At 44.0% G+C, this 23990-nt stretch overlaps 1 protein-coding gene across 1 annotated transcript in view; it reads right to left on the bottom strand.

The window, feature by feature from the left end:
• The window catches only part of KIF26A (kinesin family member 26A), a 176823-nt gene that overhangs the window by 105810 nt on the left and 47023 nt on the right, over positions 1 to 23990 (bottom strand). The window contains exon 3 of the mRNA XM_088455297.1: positions 414 to 932. Coding sequence (XP_088311423.1) covers positions 414 to 932 — 519 coding nt within the window. The remainder of the gene's footprint in view (positions 1 to 413; positions 933 to 23990) is intronic.

Genomic DNA, 23990 nt, shown 5'->3' on the forward strand with positions numbered 1-23990 from the left:
TACGCTGTTAGGAAAGGAGAAAGTCAACGCAGACGACGTGTGTGGAGGCGACAGTTGTATTTAATAAATTTAATTATATGCTTTGGCCTTTCTATATCCAATTTTCATTTTTTTCATTTTTATTCCTACAGACTTCCTCTGGTCATCCAATTAAGACATGAAACATTTCACATTAGTTATTTCAGCTGTGCTGGAATATTCACGCCTTCATTAAGTATTGCTAAATAATGTCATATGCTTAGAAGAAAGATTCTGAATAAAGTTCATAAAATCGTAAAATGTATGACTACCTTAATGGATTTATTTTCATTCAACCCAAATTAATATAAACTAAACAGCAAAAAAACAGCGTAAAGGTTACTGTACTGACTGACACATATGACGGCAACACACATACAGTTGTGGATACTTACATGGCAGGCAGGAGGAAGAAAACTATTCACCCTTGATACGCTCCACATTCCCTCGAGGTATTGTTGGGCCTGTATGGTCACTGAACTCAAAGCCCCACCAAGGCAACTGGGACCCACTGTCACTTGCATACTGGAACTTGGAAACGTTCCCTGCCCCTGGGGCCATCCAAGTCCTTTCTTTCGCTCTGTCCCAGAGAAAATATTTGTCGGTTTTCCCAAATGTCTACCCACCTGCCCTGTAATCATCAGCAATTCCTTCTGCGAGGAGACAGTGACCAAGTTCTGGGGAGAGAACCTGGGGTTGACGTTAGCCATAGGGACCGAACCCTGGGGACGATCAGGGGGGATATCAGGGCGCCCGGCTTGATGGATGGTTTGGATCATCTGTACAGCTTCTTGCTTTAGCTGGTTCAGGTGAGTGGCACAGACGCCGCACCGGCTCTCTCCTTCATTCCGACTTTTCTGCAGATAGTCAGGCACTTGAAGCTTGTCGAAGATTAAAGCTGAAAATTGGGCATTCTGGAAGAAGAAGATATACATGAATAAGTTTATGATAGAGAAAAATAGCACTTTGTTTGATGAGTAGTATATTACATGTAAGAGACACTAGACAGGATGATGAATGATTTTTCTCACTCCCCCCCCCAAAAAAAACAACTAAACAAAAACTTTATCTCCTATTTCAGAGACATGGACTGACCAATAGCCGCTTCCCAAGTTCCTCACATGCCTTAGTCAATTGCACCTGTTTCCCATCTGGCATAATCAATGTCCAGACTGACACATCCCTACCAATCACTCTTGTTGATATGAACAACCTTTGACAGTCCACTTGTAGCCAAACTACAGCTCACATAAGGCTCAACCACTCACACTGAAGCTATCACTCAGGAACAGCCTCATTGTCAGCGACAGAGAGCCTGGCAGACGGACACGCTAATGCAGCCACAGCTGCACCTTTATCTTAATGCTGCAGCCGTTGGGAATCGTACAGAGATGCCCACCAGCTGTGGCGCTAATCCGCCGCTATGCGATTCAACGCACAACATTGGTCGCATCATAGAATATTGCACCAGCCCTATCATTTGTATCAAACGTTCATTTCCAATTATTTCATTATTATATGATCTAACAATAATTTTAAAAAATAAAATAAATTTTAGACTTTTAGTAAATATGCTTTTTCACGTCACCTCCTACATTTTGCTTCCCCCGCGTAACCATAGATTTGATTCGCTTTGATTCGCTTCATAATTGGTACCACCATGGTCAAATGTTACTCTTAATGGGCCTATCCATTACACGACTTTTGGAACGATCCGACCAAAACCAGGAGGTTTTTGTTGCATTGTTCACAAAGTCGTGTAATGGATAGCCAGCAAGGACCAGCGATGTGCTTGTGCACGCTGGGTCCTTGCCGATCCCGACTATCTACGGAACATGCTGGTCAACCTGATGACGATCTTCAGGTTCCCTATGTTCCGAGATAGGAGGTCGGGATCCTGCACTGAAAGATGTTCAGTGAACGCCGTTCAGTGCGGGACTGAATGCTAGATGTTCAGTTTTTCAGGTCGCCTAATGGATAGGCCCCTTTAGGGGGAGATGTACTAAGCCTTGAAGAGAAATAAAGTGGAGAGAGATACAGTACCAACCTATCATCTCCTAACTGTCACTTTACAGGCTGTGTTTGAAAAATGACAGTTAGGAGCTGATTGGTTGGTACTTTATCTTCGTCCACTTTATCTATCTCCAAAGCTTTGTACATTGACCCCTTAGTACAGGTGTCTTCAACCTTGGCCCTCCAGCTGCTGTGGAACTACACATCCCAGCATGCACTGCCATAGTTTTAGCATGCTGACATATCAAAAAGGTGGCAGCACATGCTGGGATGTGTAGTTCCACAGCAGCTGGGGGGCCAAGGTTGAAGACCCCTGCCTTAGTACATAGAATCCTGCAGGCTGTCTGCACCTTTATACAATTCTACTATTCGGGGAATGCAGCGCAGACAAGCACGCCAAAATGAACATATAAGCCTGCGAAATAAATGAGCCTCTCTATTCTCATTCTCTTGTATATCGGTGGGCACCATTCATCGATTCACATCCTATGTACAGTATACTCTGAATGGAACACAAGAATCCAACTCAGTAGTTCTTAGCACAAAGGAACTAAGTTTTCCCTTCTTTGGAAAGATATCTGCTCACACTCATACTTCACACACTGTTGTCACAGGCTCACATTCCATATAAACAATTTAAAACCATTCCGTACATTAATAGTGAGGAGGCCCCACTGATGGATTTATATGCTTTGCATTCACGTGTAAATATTCCAGGCTGGCCTCTTTGATCTCACACTGGGTGTAGAAAGGGTTTTACAGCCCATCTTAAAATATTCCAACGCTAGAATTATATCTCCTGCGCTGGAATCTTGATTGGCTGTTTGCAAGAGAGTATTTACAGCATGGAGGCGGTTTTTATATGCATGTTTTTATCTTTGTAGCTCTGTTGCTCCTGATGCTTGTTGATGGGCCAGCTGTGTCCAGCGATTACTTTGTGGTTACTTTGTGGTCCATTCCCCACGATGTGACAGAACACCTGGCCATCTTGGGGGTGTGAAGGTTAAAGCATGTTATGGTGTGTCCCTGGGCGCATAACTCACCAGACTTAAAAGCGAGAGACCTGCATCATTAAAATGGTTTATTATCATACAGTAAACTTTTGTTTCACACAGTCCCCTCCTGTGGGGAACTAGGATTACAGGCAAGGAAATATTTTTAGGCTGCAAGGAAGGAGGTAATCAGATGAGTCCAAATTCACACCAATAAATCGCCCACATTGTTGGAGGCACCCGATTGAACAGCCAATTCAGATTACACAAGGATTGTATACCCTCCAAATCCATATATATGTGTATGTGGGTGTGTGACGGTAGCAGGTGGGGAGTTTGGCTGGGTGGTATACCTGCCAAACTGTAACTCAGGGTCCTAAGGCGAACTCAGAGTAATTGTGCGGATGCGCAGGATTGCGTTCCCGTGCCTGCACACAAATTAGCAAACCGGCTGGCTTCTAGGGGTTGCATCGGTTGCAGCCCCTAGTGGTTGACAAGGGCAGTCATGAAGGCAAGGGAGTGGCTTTCCATGGGAAGCGCTCTCTGCTATTGCAAACCAGTCCGGCAGTACCAGGGGAGAAAATACCTTCCCTTGGGACAGCCTGTCCATCATGTGATTAGCAGGGAGCTCTTCCAATGGGAAACTATTGCCACTGCTAGGTGGTGGATTTTACTATGGGGGAGAGAGAGAAACCTAATGTAATAGGCATCCATTCATACATGAAGGGGATATATGACTTCTCTAAAGATGGCCAAAGCTGACTGTTACAGAGAGCATCGGTATACAAGATCAATGTACAACTTAACCAAACACATGGGTTGCCAGACTGGAAGAAATGTAGCTGCTCGGGACCAAGTGACTGTATTATCTCCTTTATAACTGCCTGTTAGAGCTGTTGGATGATGACCACACACACAGGCTGATAACAATGATCTGCTGTCATATTCCTATTTACCAACATGCCAGATAATGATCCCATTAATTCCAATTCTGGGACCTTACATGCTGTGATGTCACAGGCCAATTGCCCGATATCAACTGCAATAACGCAGCATAGATATGGCCCAGGGGCATAACTAGACCTAAGAGGGCCCCATAACAAAATTTTCATGGGCCCCCCTAGGTCTACCACCGCGGCTCCATCCCCCTCCTCGACTTACTTCTGCTCCATGGTTGTCCTAATTCAGCGTGAGCTGCGCAGGGCAGGCACTGAGGTCATGGGTTAGATTCCCGCCACGGCCCTAACTGTGTGGAGTTTGTATATTCTCCCTGTACTTGCGTGGGTTTTCTCCGGGTACTCCAGTTTCCTCCCACACCCCAAAATATACTGGTAGGTTAATTGGCGCCCAACAAAAATTAACCCTAGTGTGTATGTGTGTGCGCATGTGATAGGGAATATAGATATATAGCTTCACTGGGGCAGGGACTGATGTGAATGGCCAAATATTCTCTGTAAGCACTGCGGAATATTTGTGCACTATATAAATAACTGGTAATAAATATTAAATAAGAAACAAATGGTTGGACTAATAAACTGTCATTAGTAATCTGGCACCTGCCAAACACAATTTAATAAAACAGGTCCAAACCAAAGGCGTTGCACTGGTGAACTTTACCAGGGGGTATGGCCAAGGCGACGCCACAGCTGACCTTTAATTGACACATGGCTGACCCATGGCTGACCCAATAGCATCTATTTCTGGCTCTCTGCTTCTTGAAGCGCATCGCACATGGGGCCTGATTCAGAGGCGCTCTCAAAAAGCAAGCGCTCGCTTTTACCCGGCCTCCTGGCCGCTCGCTAAGGTGTGGGTGACCACCCACAGCTTTTGCGAGCGGCCAGGTGATGGTCATGATTATCGCGACCATCGGGCTTGCGACGAGACCCTTGTGGTAGGGTCTCGTCTGCTGCAAGCCCCAGTGAGCTTCCTGCTCAAATAGAGCACAAACAGCAAGCATTCCTTCAGGAACGCCTCCGTTTGACCATCCACCCCCCCTCCTCGCCTACAAAACGGGGTGAGCTGTTGATCAACATCGACAGCCGCCCCGTTTGTAGCGAGCCCCGGAGCTAGCAAATTTTTCACTCTCTCCAGGGCTCGAGCACGCGCATTGCCCCACCATCGACCTGCTTGCAAGCGCATAGCGCTTGCGAGCGGGTCTGAATGAGGCCCATGATGTCAGGAGGTCGCAGCGCTGTCAGTGCTGTAGAAGAATAAGGGAGAGCTTATCAAACCTTTCAGAGAGGTAAAGATGGAAGAGTTGCTCGTAGCAACCAATCTAAGGGCCTGATTCAGAGCCGGACGCAAGTGGCTGCTCGTTCGCTCCGAGCGATGTTTGCCCAACTGCGCATGCGTACGGATAATAATACGCATGCGCGAACCAGTCATTGCGGCTGAAAATCGTTTGTTCGCTAAATTGCAAATGCCTGATAATTTGAGTGACAGAATGAGGCGTTTGTGGGTGGTAACAGGGGAAGGTGCTTGAAAATGGGGAGTGGAGATCCGAACGCAGGCGTGCTTAAAGGTCAAAACGGGCGTTTTATGGGTGTGCATAATTAATACAGCAGCGTCATTGACCATGTCACTGGGTTATTTTATAGCCAGAACTGCTCGCAAAATTGTGGTAGCAAAAACCAACCCCAAGAATAGCGAGCAGTTCATACCCTGGTCGATGTACTCGATTAATCTAATAAATAGCGGACATGACGTAGGATGCGAGCGGCCAGGGGGCGTTTTTTTCTAAATTACGTTCTCATGTTTTGTTCGCTCGTTCAGACATAGAGGCGTGAACAGACCACAAAGAGCGAATGGTTCATTTAAATAGCCAGCCCCTTTTCCTGAACGAACGTCCGCAAATTGCGAACGGCTCTGAATCAGGCCCTAACTGTCATTTTATAGACTGTGCTAGATAATAGCTAGAAGCTGATTGGTTGCTATGTCCGATTTCTACACTTTATCTATTTCAAAGATTTAATACATCTCCCCTTTAAAGAGGAGAACAAATGCTGAAAGGAGCAATATGGTTAGTAATGTACCAAAAGCTTGGGAGTGGGAGGGAGTGGAGCCTCGTGGGGATGTCAGCAGGTCACCCTGGGACCTGGGTGCTAAAATATAAAACTATGGCCTTTGTGAAGACAGCAACTCATAACAATCAATCAGATATCAGATTCTAATTTTACATTTTCTAATCCAATTTAGGAAATGGACTCCGACGTCTGGCTGGTTGCTATGGGTTACAACACATAGCACCATATTATTAACTAAGGGCCTGATTCAGAGCCGGATGCTCTGACCAGAGCGCTCGCTCTGAATCAGGGCCCTCCTACCTGAAAATGGAGCGGCCTCCTGGCCGCTCGCATAGCTGTGGGTGACCAGCAGGTCACCCTCCGGACCCAGACAGTAGGCGTTCCCATGGGAACGCCTCCGTCTGGCAGCCACGCCCCCAGCACGTCCACCAAAGGGGGCGTGCTGTCAGTCACCATCGACAGCACGCCCCCTTTGGTGCGAGACCCGGAGCGACAGCTTGGCTGTCGCTGTCCGGGTCTCGCGCATGCGCATTGCGGTAACATCGACCCGCTTGCGAGCGTCCTGCGCTCGCGAGCGGGTCTGAATGACCCCCAGAGCCCCCATATTCTAACAATGACCTCAACTGACATTCTTATCTGAAGCTCAGTGCTGCAAATACTGTACAAATACTACACCGACCAACCAACACCATGGTTTTATATAATAATGGGGGAGATGTAGCAAAGCTTGGAGAGAGATAAAGTAAAGACCAATCAGCTCCTGTCATTTTTCAAACAGACTGTAAAGTGACAGGAGCTGATTAGTTGGTACTTTACCTCGCTCCACTTAATCTCTCTCCGAGTCTTGATACATCTCCCCCAAAGTACGAAACATGTGATGAAACCAGTCAGTGATAGAAGGTGCCATCCATCCTTGTTATTTTGCATTCAATTATAAAATAAGTCATTATGTATAATGATTTCTCACTGCGGCCATTCAGCGTTTGATAGTCATTTAATGACCATGCTTAGACAATAGCCTGAATGAGCGCTCCAAATTGTGGAGATGCTAATGATTTACGCAGCTTCCATATATATATAAATAATTATACAAGGGAGCATTACACACACCGCTTAAATTACTAATGTTTTTTTTTTTCTGGCAAGACTTAATGACTCTTTCTAGCGGCGACCAAAAAGTCTCCGAGAACAAAGGCCACAAGTGTGGTAAAAGTTCTCACTTACAGATCTGAGAGGAGGATGAATAGATAGGAAGGATGACAGATAGGAGCAAGGTGGCCTAGTGTTTGGTTACAGGCGATGGCCTTTGTTTACAAGACTTACAAGTGGCCATTACATTTATAGGAAGAGTCTATCTGAGGCCTGTTGGAAATGACAAGTAGCTAATAAATATGTCACAGCTCAGCTGTACGTCTTCAATCTTTTTTTTTCTTTTTGTTTCCTTATAAATGTCCTGTTCAAAGAGACCTACTAAAAATAAGCTTGTCAGTGCAATCGTCGCAAGGCTACGGAAGACCAAGGCAAACTTGTTATCTTAAGTTAATGTGCGGCGTGTGGTTAACCGTACATCAAAGATCAACTCAGTTTACTTATAATGTTCAACTGTGATTTCCATTACAAAAATACAATTTGGAGACTGTATCATTTGGGAAATGTTATGGTCAGGCTGGAAAAACACAAATAGTGAAAGAACGGTCAATGCGTGTGAGTGTGTGTGTGTGTGTGTGTGTGTGTGTGCCAGCGTGCGTGTGTGTGTGTGTGTGTGTACGCGCGTGTGTGAAAAAATTAGGGATGTATTTTTTACAGGAATGATCTACTAGTATCCTCTAGGTCACATTTTGCACAGTGTCCCCTTTTGTGTGCAGATTAATATTGTATTAACATCTGTCCATCACTGCAAGACACAGCTGTCCTGTAAGGAAGTCGTCACCAACCTTTTTTGGGTTTACGGTTAAAGGCGCCAATTTATTTTACCATGACAAAAATATTGCCATCAATAAATCCAGATTGATGATTAACTACAGATATGCTTAGAAACTGAAGTCAATTACAGTAAATACATTTCATTTCCAATTAAAATGTTGTTCCAAATGAATTCAACTGTATAATGTCAACTTATTTTAACAGTTTTCCTATATATTTATAAACTTTTGTGGAAACAGCCAGGGGCATTTCTAGAGAGGAGGGGCCCCATGTGCAGTCTCCGACACGGGCCCCCTCCTCTCTGTCCGGCGGCCGGCAGCGCACAGAGCTGTGCACAGCCAGCTCCGGAGTTATAGACTCTGGGCACTAGCGTGCGCCCAGAGTCTATAGAGTATGCACAGGTCACCGGGACAATGGCTGCGGCGGCCATTGTCCCTGTACTGCGCATGCGCGAACAATGGGAAAATGGCCGTGGCGGCCATTTTCCAGTTGTTTCTACAGTGCCGGACCCCCGCGCCGATGTGGGACTCCGAATAGGTAAGTAATACTAAGGGTGCAGGGTGTGCTGTGCGGGGGCCCCCTGGACCCAGGGGCCCGTGTGCTCCGCACACCCTGCACCTATTATATATATACGTCCCTGGAAAAAGCTAGTAACATAACATTCGTCCTGGCAGGCTAGTTGGATTGGAAATTACTGACTTAAGGGGCCTATCCAATAGACGACCTGAAAAACTGAACGTCTAGCGTTCAGTCCTTCAGATCGCTGGGTGTGGTGCTTGCACTGAACGACGTTCACTGAACTTCATTCAGTGCAGGAGACCGACCTCCTATCTGTGAACATGTGGAACCTGGCGCTCGTCGTCAGGTTGACGAGCATGTTCCACAGATAGTCGTGGTCGGCAAGGACCCAGAGTACACGCGCATCGCTGGTAGTTGCCGGCTATCCATTACACGACTTTCTGAACGTTCCGACCAAAACCTCCTGGTCGTCTAATGGATAGGCCCCTTAACAGTTTATTCGTCGCCACCTGTATTTTGAGATTTAAGATAATTTACATCTAAGAAATAGATACTTGGGGTAATATTTACTAAAGTGCGGGTTTACAAAAATGGAGATGTTGCCCATAGCAACCAATCAGATTCTATTTATCTACTTTATCTAGTACCTTCTAGAAAATGATAGCTAGAATCTGATTGGTAGTGATGGGCAACATCTCCCTCCACTTTTGTAAAACTGCATTTTAGTGAATACACCCTTGGATGTGACCATCAACTTGGAAACTTTTACCAGGTCTATGAAACGCACACAAATACAGATAAGTAAATAATGGGTGCACCACCATGGGGTGTGGTTGCTGACTTTGACAAAATTCTACTGGAATGGGTTTACACATGAATGCCGCTACCCCGCTCTGCAAGTGGCACAATTTTATCATACATTCAATGCAAAAATACAGATACCAGTTGTGTAAGGTGCAAAGGGACTTACATCCAACTCTACGCCTGGAACTATATACAGCATATATGTATGGATAGATAGATAGATAGATAGATAGATAGATAGATAGATAGATAGATAGATAGATAGATAGATAGACAGACAGACAGACAGACAGACAGATAGATAGATATGTATAGATAGATAGATAGATAGATAGATAGATAGATAGATAGATAGATATGAGATAGGTAGATAGATAGATAGATAGATAGATAGATAGATAGATAGATAGATAGATAGATAGATGAAATAGTGTCTGCGCATTTTGCAAAAAATCAGTTAATAACACAGATGTCATACTACACAGACCTATATACAGGATAGATAGACAGATAGATAGATAGATAGATAGATAGATAGATAGATAGATAGATAGATAGATAGATAGATAGATAGATAGACAGATGAAATAGTGTCTGCGCACTTTGCAAAAAATCAGTTAATAACACAGATGTCATACTACACAGACCTATATACAGGATAGATAGACAGATAGATAGATAGATAGATAGATAGATAGATAGATAGATAGATAGATAGATAGATAGATAGATAGATAGATAGACAGACAGATGAAATAGTGTCTGCGCACTTTGCAAAAAATCAGTTAATAACACAGATGTCATACTACACAGACCCAGCTTATCAGTCATCAGAATGCACAGAATCAATTAATGTGTCAGTGATCTCGCAGCTCATTCCCGTCTACTAAGTAACACAACCCTCCTCCGTGCCTAGAATATTTTATGAACCTCAGCGAGTCTCTTTGTCTCCTTGGCATAAAGTTAGACAAAACAAGAGAATGCACCAGGGGGAAAGAATTACAGGAAGTTATACAAATAGCCCCCTGTAAGAGTACCACACACAGCAAGCACATCATCTAGAGTGCCCTCGCCACATGCTGATAGGACAGCCAGGGAACCTGAGCGCTAGCAAAACTATACATCTGTTTAAGGAACTCAAGAAAACGTCATAACATTTCTGCTTCTAAAAGTGTTAAAAGAAGTTGAGAATATACATTACACATACAGCGTAAGGAATATGACAATTAAACACAAAACTCCCATCACTGGTTTCCAACGTCCAATACTGACTTGAGAGAGTTACATTTTTGTGTAAAACTTTTTTTTTTCCTTTGGGGGGGAGGTTGGAACACGACACATACATTGAAATGTAATCCTGAAACTGAAATGAACATAGGACCTCATTCAGAGCCGCTCGCTATTTGCGGTCGTTCGTTTTAAAAAAAGGGGTGGTTATTCAAATGAACCGTTCGCACTTTGCGGTCTGTTCACGCCTCTAAGTCTGAACGAGCGAGCAAAACTTGCGGTTCCCTTGCCGCTCGCACCATATGTCATGTCCACTATTTATTAGATTAATCGAGTACATCGTACAGCGTATGAACTGCTCGCTATTCTTGTGGTTGGTTTTTTCAACCGCTATTTTGCGAGCAGTTCTGACTATAAAATAACCCAGTGACGTGGTCAATGACGCTGCTGTATTAATTATGCACTCCCTTAAAACGCCCGTTTTGACCTTTAAGCACGCCTGCGTTCTCATCTCCACTCCCCGTTTTCAAGCACCTTCCCCTGTTACCACCCACATACGCCTCCTCCTGTCACTCAAAGTAGCAGGCATTCACTATTTAGCGAACAAACGATTTTCGGCCGCACTGACTGGTTCGCGCATGCGTATTACAAACCGTACGCATGCGCAGTTGTGTGAACATCGCTCAGTGCGAATGAGCGGCCGCTTACGAGCGGCTCTGAATCAGGCCCATAATGTATTAAAAAAAACAAAGAAAAGCATTTACATTTTTAAGTGAAAAAATATATATATTTTTCAGACTAAGGGGCATATTTACTAAAGTGCAGGTTTTAGAAGTGGAGATGTTGCCTATAGCAACCAATCAGATTATTGTTATTATCTTCTGAGGTGCTAGATAAATGATAAGAAGAATCTGATTGGATGCTATGGGCAACAACTCCACTTCTAAAAACCTGCATTATAGTATATACCCCTAATTTTTTTCCACAAATATTACTCTCACCATAATGCATGATGGATACAGAGTATTTAATGTAAATCAAGTCTGGTTACTCCAGAAACTGCAGAAAGTAATTGGCCAGACCGGTGACATCTTACCTAGGGTTCTAGTGAGGTGTGGGAGAGACGAGGAGCACATCACAGGGTTAGGAGTTACATACCATCTGCTATCTCGCTCATTGGTTCCACTAAGATCATACATAACTTTGTAACACTATCCCCTAGGAGAAACTGTCCACTGGGTGTGAAGGCAGAATAGGACCTAGACAACTAGCAATCACACTCTCTAATTAACTGCGACAACCTCTCCTATCCTGTAATTCAGGACTTCCCAATGACACTTTAATTTAAAGGGAGAAAAAAAAAAAAGACTGATGCTTGCAAATAAACGGTTAACAACTTATTTTACTTTGGTGAGTTAACAAATAGTTGCCATGAACCATTCAGCACTAAAACGGGAAAAAAAAACTTTCTGTGATCTTCTGAAGAGTTTATAGGCAAATCATACATTAGAACAATCTGTTCTTATAGTCTCTGTTTCTAAAGCTGGATATATCATACGATAAATTGTTCCGATGCGGATCAGAACGATATATCGTACACACCTTATAGTGTGCACGCCCGATCTGTCGTTCACATCGGTCGTTCATTGCATCATCCAATCTGCATGTAACGACACATGGCGCAGTCGTACGCTGGAACGTGCAGTGTGTACAACGCATGCAATGTATCGTTACATCGCATCGCCGCTGGGTTGTATAGTTAGACATTGCCCTTCCGTGACGTACATCTATGCATCCGTATGTGCAAGGACTGAGACGCACACTTTCAGCATCCGTACACACTTTAATACCGATTGGTTCGTGTTTAGACGCACCATCAAAACTTGCACCTATCCTGTGGCAGCTGCAGTTTCTCTGCCTGTGTATGGCCTCCTATATGAGTAATACCAAACCACTTTCACCAACGCGCCCATCAACTCTTAAGTACAAGGGAATACATACTGGACCCGCACTGAGAAATTCTGCTCAAGACGTTTCTGATAACAGCAGCGCCTTAATCGCTTCAGCGCCTTTGTGCGTACACTCTGTGTAACCCAGGCGCCGTAGGCATTTCTAGGGATTTTTGCGCCACTACGTGAGTATCAGGATTGCCTGCGGCTCTGTGTCAGGCCCCTTAAGTGCAGTTCTTAAGGGTGAAGTTATTACCAGGTGCGCACAGAGGGGGGGTTTCTGAGTACCCAGAAACCCCCCCTGCCCGCCAATCACTAAGTGTATTGTGGACCGCAGTGAGTGCGGTCTGCAATACACACTAACAAACACACCGCCGCTGGCACCGGGTAGTACGCTCGTACTACCCGGCGGCGGTGTATTTATATTAGCAACCAATGAGAGTCAGACAGACTCTCATTGGCTGCTGTGTCCACGGAGGTAGCCGGCTGGAGCTCAGTGGACAGCGGGAGGAGCGGAGATTCAGATAAGTTGTGGGGGTTTTTTGTGTGTGTATATGTAAGGGACACGGGCACTGACACTGGCACTGCATGGGCGGTGCTACTGGGGGCACTGTATAGGGGGGTGGCCGCTGATAGGGGTACTGTATAGGGGGGCGCTACCTGGGGCACTGTATAGATGGTTTGGCCGCTACTAGGGGCACTGTATAGGAGGGCGCTCCTGGGGGCACTGTATAGATGGGGTGGCCACTACTGGGGGCACTGTATAGGGGGGCCGGTACTGGGGGCACTGAATAGGGGGGTGGACCATTCTGGGGGCACTGAATAGGGGGACTACTTGGGACACTATATAAGGGGCACTACTGTGGGCACAGCAAAGGGGGGACTACTACTAGGGGCACTATATAAGGGGCACTACTGTGGGCACAGCAAAGGGGGGACTACTACTAGGGGCACTATATAAGGGGCACTACTGGGGGTACTGCATACGGGGGACTACTACTGGGGGCACTATATAATGGGCACTACTGGGGGTACTGCATAAGGGGGACTACTACTGGGGCACTATATAAGGGGCACTACTGGTGCCACTGCACAAGGGGGACTACTACTGGGGGCACTGTATAAGGGGGACCACTATTGGGGGGGAGGGGGGTCTTAAATAAATCATGCTGGCTGTGTGTGTGTGTGTGTGTGTGTGTGTGTGTGTGTGTGTGTGTGTGTGTGTGTGTGTGTGTGTGTGTGTGTGTGCCCCGTCATAGGCTGAATGGTATATTTTACTGTAGTGGTCCTAAATCCTGTGTAAGCTGTTTCTATTTGTTCCTAGATGTTTTTTCATTGGTTCGGTAACTAAGGATTTGGAAACCCCCCTTTCAAAATCCTGCGTTTGCCACTGATTACATTAAGCTTTTACCTCTTTTGATTACTAGATGGCAACATTTCTACTGTGTAGCGATGCCAACAAAGCAAACTATGGTAAAGCAATATGCCTGCCACTTCTAGTGTCATCCACTTCAAACGTAAATGTGATAACACTCTAGTAATGCATCATGCTTTTAGTCCTGGCTTTGGGAAGAATTTAAACTAGAGGGGATTTTTGTAGAATCCACAGCGGAGACAGTGGGAGTGCTGATAAGGCAGTCTCTGTATTATATCATAGGGAGCTGCCAAAACCCCTCTAAAGTCTGTTTGTGCTATTTCTAGTCAGCTGCAAGTGGTAACTAAAATGTTTTTATCTTCTGACTACAGTAAAGTGAAAGCATGATCTCATATAACCATTGCCAAACAAGCCAGAAAAGGACAAGGAAGCCATCTACACTTCAAACAAAAAATAGATATGTGTGTATGTGTGTGTGTGTGTGTGTGCGTGCGTGCGTGCGTGCGTGTGTGTGTGTGTGTGTGTGTAATTGCTGGTTACACATCATGTAGTGTGTACCAGCCTTTACTGTCTGTAACTTGCCATTGTGTGCAGTCATCTTCCAACTAAACAAAAGACACCCCATTGCCTCAGAATGGACACCATTTGCTTGATCCAAATGCTGATCAGATGGATTTTGTCCAATAGCCACTTATGTGTGTGGCCAATTTCAACTGCAAGGGGCCTATTTATCAGAGTTATCTCCTGCGTTTATCTAAGCAAAGCAGGTCACCGCAGTCCTCATTTTTCTCAATGGGGGCCTCATCTGAAAATTTATCAAGTTCACTTTTTGGAGCCTGACCTCCAGATTTCCATCTTTGGATGGTGTTACAGCTTATAGGATACCTCCCCGGCAGCCAAAACATGCACATGTGCGGCCCAATGGCAGGAAAGCGAGCATACTATATACTCAACGTCGGCATGGGCTCTTAATAAAGCCACTGTCCTGGCAAGTTAAGATTGATAAATACCCCCGGAAATCCCTTATTGCTACGATATGCAGCGATAAAGAATAATATTTTCATAGGCCCCACCACGGCCAATGATAAACAGGCTGCTAATTATGTACTGCGTGTGACTGGCACAATTCCATATCTGGCACTGATAAGAGTCAATAAGATTTAAAGAGATGTCTGCAAATTGTCCAAAAGGGGTGTTCTGCTCATCTCCAGCCATAATCTGCAGAGTTGGGCCTATCCACTAGCAGACATGAAAAAGACTGCACGATTATGACATTGTAATCGTACAGTCGTTTGTCAGTCTGTGATGAGCCTGCACTGAACGAGCAGTCGTTCAGTGCAGGCTCATCCATCATCTGCAAACATGCTCAACCTGACGTTATCGGCAGGTTGACCAGCATGTTTGTACGATGACAGATGTCTAAACGACCAGCGGGCACGCTCATCGCTGGTCGTTTTAGACATTTCTGAAAACCATTTGCAAACCATTTATGAACAATTGAACGATAACGATATCGTTCAATCGTTCATTTGAATCGTCTAGTGGATAGGGGCCTTAGGATGAATCTTGATACTAACCAGCTAGAAGCTTGTTAGATAATGCATTTATTGTATCACAGATGTACAAACAAACAAAACGATCTGATAGACTATCTACACCACAAACACAGACAACAGCCTGTAATGCATGGGGAGATTAGAAGGCATACTTAGCAATATGCCCAGGAATCAGGCACTTTTTTACAAGGATATATAAAAGCAACCAGACGGCGAGATGGTCATGACTTTGGCTTTACAAACAGGCAGTTGACCCCAAGACCCCTGAAGCCAATAACAGTTACTTTACAACCCTGGAATGCCAATAGCACTTGAGTGGTTGTAGGGCCATAAAAAGTGGATGATTGTATTTTACATTCCTGCAACAATAAAAACTTTGTAACAAACTAACAAGTAACTGCCAACCCTGTTCCATAAAAATCCCTTTTATGTTTTTTTTTTTTGTTTTTGTTCATTTAAGATTTTCATGTCCACCTTGCACAGTGCTTTAAAGTGAAATCCTCCTCTTACATGGTAAAAATGAATGGTGTAGTTGGAATGTGCAATATAGCAGACACAGGAAACTGCAGCTATCTGGTTTATTTACTAATCACACTCTGTCATCTTTATCCATTCTCTTATAACTTCCTTCCATTTTATCTCCTTCCATGGACCCCTGTGGTGAGCCTGGGCTTCCAGACCTCTTCTGAAACTGTCTATACAGAATATATTTGAGGGCATGCAGATAACAACACAGACCTGTCTCAGCCATCAGGATAAAAAAAAAACAGAATTTGCTATATCTTTGTTTTGTCTGAATTGTCTACAAACCTTTGGAAACCAAAAAAAAAAGATGGCTGATATTTTAACTTATTGCTCTAATTTTTTTATAAAAGTGTGTTTGGTGTGAAAGTGTCGTATTTTGTCATTTTTTTCTTTCTTACATATTGACATATTTACCATCTGTCTTGAATCATTTTCTCTTCTCTTGATCTGCCCCCTGGGACAAGTGTTGAAATTCTGATGTCACATTCATACAGTAACACAAGTGTGACAATTGCGCGGTATATACACAGAAACCTGGCAGACTTAAAACAGACCCCAAAATGGGACATTTTAAAGCTGGGTACTCATTAGACGATTTTTTGAATGAATTGCCTGATTCCGATGGATCGGAATGACATATCGTTCAAATCGTCAAGTGTGTACGCACTATGTGACCTCCCATGGTGACGTCTGTCGCATCTACAGGTCGCCCCTACATGCAGTTCAATCTGACAATCTTGTTAACGATTTTGTTCAAATCGTGCAGTGTGTACGCGGTACCGGACGACCAGGCCATATGTTAACTTTATATAGTTAACAATGAAATGACCGAGCGATGCACAATATATCGTTTGGTAGATTGCACAGTGTGTATGTACTAAATCGTTTGTTTAGGAGTTCAAGGGAAATCGGGACGACCATCGTGTCATTAGCACATCGTCTTATGTATACAAAGCATAAGAGTGTCCACTCGAATTTAAGATCACCCTGAAAAGTGAGATCTACATCTAACTTGCCCATAAATAATAGTTGTCAAATTAGACACATCTAAAGCTTGGTACACACCTGAAAGATATATCTGCAGATTGAGTGATCTGCAGATATATCTTTAGGTGATGGTCGTTCATACTCACTGAATGGCCATCATCTATCCGGCAGCCGCGGGTCCCGCTGGCAGGGAGGTGGGTAGGGGGTGGAGCCACACACTTGCCAATGGACAGATATGTCTGCAGATATATCTGTCCATCGGCTGTGCGGCACAGCCAATGCGATATGTCTGTGAACGACGTGGTTCACAGACATATTGTCTGTACACACTGGCTGACGGGGGCACGATATATTGGCCGATCAATTGATCGGCCAATATATCGGCCAGTGTGTACCACCCATAACTGTCTGGTGGTTGCGCTAAACATCCATGTCTCATGGGGTTCCATTACTGTGCTTACCCGATGATGGTACAGGCAACGTCCATGTGACTGTAGTTACCAACCTGGAAACCCCTAGTGGTCTAGATTAAATTTTAGTCGGATACAGACCCTTACATAGTTTTATTGTACGGCATATGGAATATGTTCATGAAACAGTATATACCGTATACCGGTTAGTGCTGGTCATATGCTGAAATATAGCAGCCGATATCGGGCAATTTTCCCAATATCACAACGTGTACGGCCTGAAAACTACAGCAAAGTCTGATTGATAGTGATTGTATTATTCTTAAGCACATTGGTAAAAGAGGTCAGAAGATGATAGTTGGTCACCGCTCTTGGCCAGCTGTGTGCGGTCACACTCTTACCGCACTAAAAGGCCCAGGATGTGGCGGGTGTAATCCGTCATGAGGAACCAACAGTAGGATTTGGCTAAAACGCAGCTAAACTGGACTTTGGTCTCCGTCAATGGCGATGGCATTAAGCAGCGCTCAGGGTGGAGATGCGTGTAGCCACCTTAGGAATTCCTACAGAGAACAAAGCTCTTGCGTTCACTCCTTGTAATCTTATCATTGACAATTGTAAGTTTGCGAGCAGGGCCCTCCTACCTCTATGTCTGGTTATTACCCAGTCTTGTTTTATAACTGTTTTGTTCCCAATAGTAAAGTACAACAGAATATGCTGTTGCTATAAAATATTGTTTCTAGCTGATGATGTGACAACTCAACCTCTGTAGTTGGTAATATCATTACCAGGTGATTATCGCAATATAAGATACTCACAATGTTATCCATGTAGTAATGAACAGACCTGGTCTGAAGGCTAAAAGAGGCAAACACAAAGATAGCGTTGATAACCTATGCCCTATGAATATCTGGGAAATGTTGTGTGAGGAGGGCATTTGGATCTATGCACCATTTAGGCCTATGGTATGTTGTACAGACATATGGCATATAATGGTGGAGGGGTGTGGATTAGAGCGACCGACCCCGCCAATATGGACACAGATGATAGGTATGCAACAAATCTGTTTTAACTAGTCTAGTACTGTGCCGAGCACTGGGCAAAACACATCATTTTTGATATCTGCTTCCTGACCCAGATATTCTGTAAACATGCCCAATGTGTACTCAGATAGCAACACACTAGAACTTTACAGGCCACATTGTGGACATAAATGGAAAGTTTTTGCATACAGCACATGCGCAGGTGCAAATGTAGGTATTTTGCCATATGTCCATCCTATTCTGACTCGGACAGAACTGCCCTGACTTGTGGAAGTGTCATGGGAGCGTCAAGGGCATGTATGTAAAGCTCCGTGTGTACGAGGAAGAGAAGCCTGTGTCTGATGGATCTCTTGCACCTAGTATGTGTTACAAGTCACCAGCGCATCTTGTTACCTTCCCCTGCTCCAGTTGCCTCTCCTTCCCTGGCTCGTCAACCACTTGTTCTAAGCCCTGCTCCTAGACTATGTTCACACCATACTGGGACGGCGCCTGCTGTTGCTGGAAGACTAGAACGCCGGATGGTGGCACATGATACTGGATGATGTTTCCTCACCTGTGGGATTCATTAATCACCTACCTTGGTACCAGGTCCTTCACGTTTTTTAAGCCTGCTGGTTCATGGGCGCCCTGCCGCCTATAGTGGTATCTGTACATGTACTTCCAGTTCCTTTCAGTGGAGTTCTTGCTAATTTTGGAGTCAGTGTTTTCAGTTTACATCGGCCTGCAAGGGCCGCATCTCAGTTTGTACCATCTCAACTCACTAGCCGCACATCGGCCTGCAAGGCTGCATCTCAGCTTGTACCATCTCCATCTTGGCTCATCAGCTGCACCTCGGCTGTTATAGCCGCATCTCGGCTTGCAAGGCCGCATCTCAGCTTGTACCATCTTGGCTCATCAGCCGCATGTCGCCTGTCATTGCCGAAATCTCCGCCTGCAAGGCCGCATCTCAGCTTGTGCCATCTTGGCTCATCAGCCGCACCTCTGCCTGCAAGACCGCATCTCAGCTTGTACAATCTCAGCTCATCAGCTACACCTCGGATGTCAGAGCCACACCTCAACATGTAAGGCCAAATCTCAGCTTGTACCATCTCAGCTCACTAGCCACACCTCAGTTGTCATAGCCGCACCTCAGCCAGAAAGGCCGCATGTCAGCATGTACCATCTCGGCTCATCAGCCGCACTTCGGCTGTCATTGCCGCACCTCAGCTTGTACCATCTCAACTTATCAGCCTCCCTTCGGGAGGGAGCAGCCAGGTCGATACGGCAGGGGGGGCGCGGCGAGGCATAAGGAGTGTGGCGGGGGGGGGCAGAATGGAGGCCTGAGTGATTACTGGCATTGTGAAGTAGGGGACGGGGCAAAAATTCCGCGATTCAGCGCAAATCACATCATTGCCCCTCCCGCCCCACTGCAGGAGTGTGTGTGGAGAATGTGCAGTGGGGGAGGGGTCCCGGGGTAGGCGGCCGGGAGACTTGCCCACTGTTCCATATTTTCAGGTACTTAGTACAGATTGAAACCGGAGACCTAAAAATCTGCAGATGAGATAAGGATCAGAGAGTATCTATCAAACAACATAATATGGGATTGGGGTTATAGCAATCATAGGCCATATGGGTCTATATTCACTATGGAAAAGCCCTGATCAGAAAGGGACATTCCTCCCAGCAGCATAGACAGCTCAGCCCCTGAAAGTATAGTGATAGTGGGGGCAGCGTCTTATCAGATGCGATATCCCAGCTGGGGCTTCTTGATAAATTGCCCCAAATAATCGTCTCTTATCATTCTGTATAATGGCAATAACAGTTGATATTTAAGTGGGGAAACTTAGGAAATATGATAAAAAAATACCCTTTAACCCCTTATAAAGTCAGTCCTATAAAGAAAATGACCCTAAAAATGGATGTTCACTGAAAGGTATCAAAGAAAATTGTTTTCTCCATATAATTATAGAAATTGCAATTACCATGCTTTCTTCTGTGACAAATGATCATGATTCCAAAATATTAACAATCTATATATATTATAAAGCATTGCTTGGTATGTTGGTGTTATATAAATGATGGATAATTATATTCATTGTTGTTATAACATTATCACTCACATACTGTAGTAACAAAGTGGTTCGTAGGTAAAGTTTTCTAAATTGCAGCGTAAAGATAAAGCTGTCCAGCATTTGTGGGCTACATGCAGAAGCAGCCGGTATTTACTCTGCATGCAAAAATAACAAATGTATGTGAACCCCTTGTATTGTAACATGTTTATGTCCAAGTGCAAAGTTACTAATGTTTTTGCTTTTTTCCCAACCCTGAACCAGTGCCGCTATATCACCATAGTAATGTTCATGTGTACGTGTCTGTTCCCATTAGGTATCACACATACAGAAGTTCTGCCATTACTCAGGATAACTTTCTTGCTTCTTTATGCAGTTTGTACACAAATGTTCTGCATCCAAGCTCTAAAACGATTGTAATGATTACAATGGTGGGGAAGATGATGATGCTGATCATTAGGGCTTATATTCTCATTATCCCTTATCTATTGCTCTGTTTATGATGCCGCAAAGCACTAAACATTCTGCCTGATCAGAACTTGTGTCATAATCTGCTTTTACAACCTTTTTAAGATGCTAACGGGATCTGCAGTTTTCTAAACAAATGGCCGTTTGAGGGACGTAAAACAGTGCTTAATCTTTTGGCGGGTACAGTGCAATTCATTGTGCTCTTATCTAAAGCATTAAACTCCCACATAGGAGGTTGTTAACACTCCAGGTAGTCCATCTCCCCAACCAATATTCTACATCCTAATTAGTATGACACAGCTTCTGTTTAATTACTATTGCTAAAATCCATGGGCTGGCAAAGGCATCCGAGGCCTGTCTCTCACTTCCAGAGGAGTCATGGCAGCAACATCTGTTTCACAGTATTTCCACAAAAAAGCTTTCTATGGGAAGGTGTCATTTTAGATCCTGAAGCCTAATTGCCAGGAAGGGATACTACACCCACCCTCTCGCCCCCAGGTTCAAGGTATTTACAGTCAAACTAATGCCTATTCCTTTTTCACACCCTCTTATTCCCTAAGGGTGTCTGGTTTCTTAAGGGGAATATATTTACACAGTGCTGGAACTGCAGGGGGTTCAGTTAGAGGGAGTAATGGCTCATGTGCTGACAGCTGTCCCCAAATGTATAGATCAGAATGGTGTCTGAGCAATGGAGACATCGTGCACATCCCTCATTAGATGCCAATAGCTTTATTAAATGTAAGGAGAAATTATAATAGATAGTTAGATAGATAATAGATTAGATAGATAAATAGAGAGAGAGAGAGAGATAGACATGAGATAGATAGACAGACAGATAGATAGATAGATAGATAGATAGATAGATAGATAGATAGAGAGAGAGAGAGAGAGAGAGAGAGAGAGACAGACAGACAGACAGACAGACAGACAGACAGACAGACAGACAGACAGATAGATAGATAGAGAGATAGATAGATAGATAGATAGATAGATAGATAGATAGATAGATAGAGAGATAGAAAGAGATAGATAGCATAGGCAAACGCAGGGGGGTTTCCGTCTGCCTGGAAACCCCCTCCCCAGAACATACCATGACCACAGTAGAAATAGTAATATAATAGTTTGTTACTAGTGCTACAAGTTGTTCTCAGTATCATAAATGAAATAATTAACACCACCTGTGGATCTTTTAAAATGTATCAGCCAGTAATAAATAACCTGTGCACCAACTAGGAGATCTGAAAAACATGCACTGTTAGGGATGCACTGCTATAGAGCCCAAAATGTACATATATGTCCAGGACAGTGTTAGCTTCTTCTGCTGCTCGTCCAGGCTCCCGGTCTTGCTCCAATGCTCTGGAATGGTGCTCACATCTAAAATAGATATGAGATAGATAGATAGATAGATAGATAGATAGATAGATAGATAGATAGATAGATAGATCGATCGATAGATAGATAGACACATAGATTGATATGAAATAGATAGATAGATAGATAGATATGAGATAGATTGATAGATAGTTAGATCGATAGATAGATAAATACATAGTGTAGACAGATATGAGATAGATAGATAGATAGATAGATAGATAGATAGATAGATAGATAGATAGATAGATAGATAGATAGATAGATAGATAGATAGATAGATATGAAATAGATAGATAGATAGATAGATAAATACATAGATAGATATGATATAGATAGATAGATAGATAGATAAATACATAGATAGATATGAGATAGATCGATAGATAGATAGATAGATAGATAGATAGATAGATAGATAGATAAATACATAGTGTAGACAGATATGAGATAGATAGATAGATATGACATAGATAGATAGATAAATAGATAGATAAATACAGATAAATACATAGATAGATATGAGATAGATAAATAGATAAATACATAGATAGATATGAGATAGATAGATAGATAGATAGATAGATAGATAGATAGATAGATAGATAGCCGTATGTCCGGAATCGGTATGATTTACCGCTGAACCCATGCCCGGCGGTTGGAATCCAAACAGCGGCATCCTGGCAGAGGAGGAAATCCCGATCGTACCCAGGTAAGTATATACTAACCTATTTCTACCCCCTAACCCTCCCTTAGGGGTGCCTAACCCTAATCCCCCCTCTAAGTGCCTAAACCTAACCCCCCCTTCCCCGCCGCCTAAACCTAAGTCCCCCAGGTGGGTGCATAACCCTAAGTCTCCCCCGGGGGTGCCTAACGCTAACCCACCCTTCCCCTAGCCTAAACCTAACCTCCCGGGGGGTGCCTGACCCTAAGTCCCCGCCCCCTGGGAACCCTAAACCTAACCCTCCCCACCGCGCGGCTATCCGCACTCGGCGCCCGGCGTCCCTTTGATCGGGATGCCAGGCGTCGGGCTCCCGGCGTATGTCTAATGACAGGCGTCGACATTTCGACGCCTGTCTTTAGACCCTTGCCGGGAAATGACATTTGGGAAGCCGGCTGTCGGCTTCCCGACTGCATACCGTCTGTCCTGGCAGCCTGAATGCCTAGGAGCACTGAAAGCCTCCAGTGATTGATCTCTGCAGACCCTCCTGTGACAGATAATAGTGGAAGTCACTAAGGTACTGTAGGAAGCACATGTGCTACATTGGGAACAAATCAGAAAACTAGGAGGGGAAAACTGAGGTGGCCTGTCCCTTTAAAGCAAATTATTCCAAAACATTATGTATTTTAAAAAATAATAACATATTGAAGAGTATTTGTGCTGCATCAAACAAGGGTGATGCCATCTCTGTGAGACGCTTAGTTCAATCAAAACTTACTATACATTGTAGTAAAGCAAATGTTTTGCTATTTTGCATTTGGGCACTGGGGAGCATTCACATTTCTTCCTTTGCTGAACAATAAAACAGTTTACACTGGTATTAATAAAAGCAAAGACGCACAGAAACAGGGTTCTCTATGCAGAATAACAGAAGACCGTTTGTTGTGCTGAACATTTATAGGAAAATAAATAATTTACGTGGAAATAAATGTTATTGTGATATAAGGTTTATTACTATAAAAACAATATAAAATTAATAACATAAATACAAACAGGAGCCTCTGTTAGATAAAACAGCTAT

This window comes from Taudactylus pleione, unplaced genomic scaffold (assembly GCF_031769625.1).
Source record: "Taudactylus pleione unplaced genomic scaffold, aTauple2 ptg000652l, whole genome shotgun sequence".
Lineage (NCBI taxonomy): Eukaryota > Metazoa > Chordata > Amphibia > Anura > Myobatrachidae > Taudactylus > Taudactylus pleione.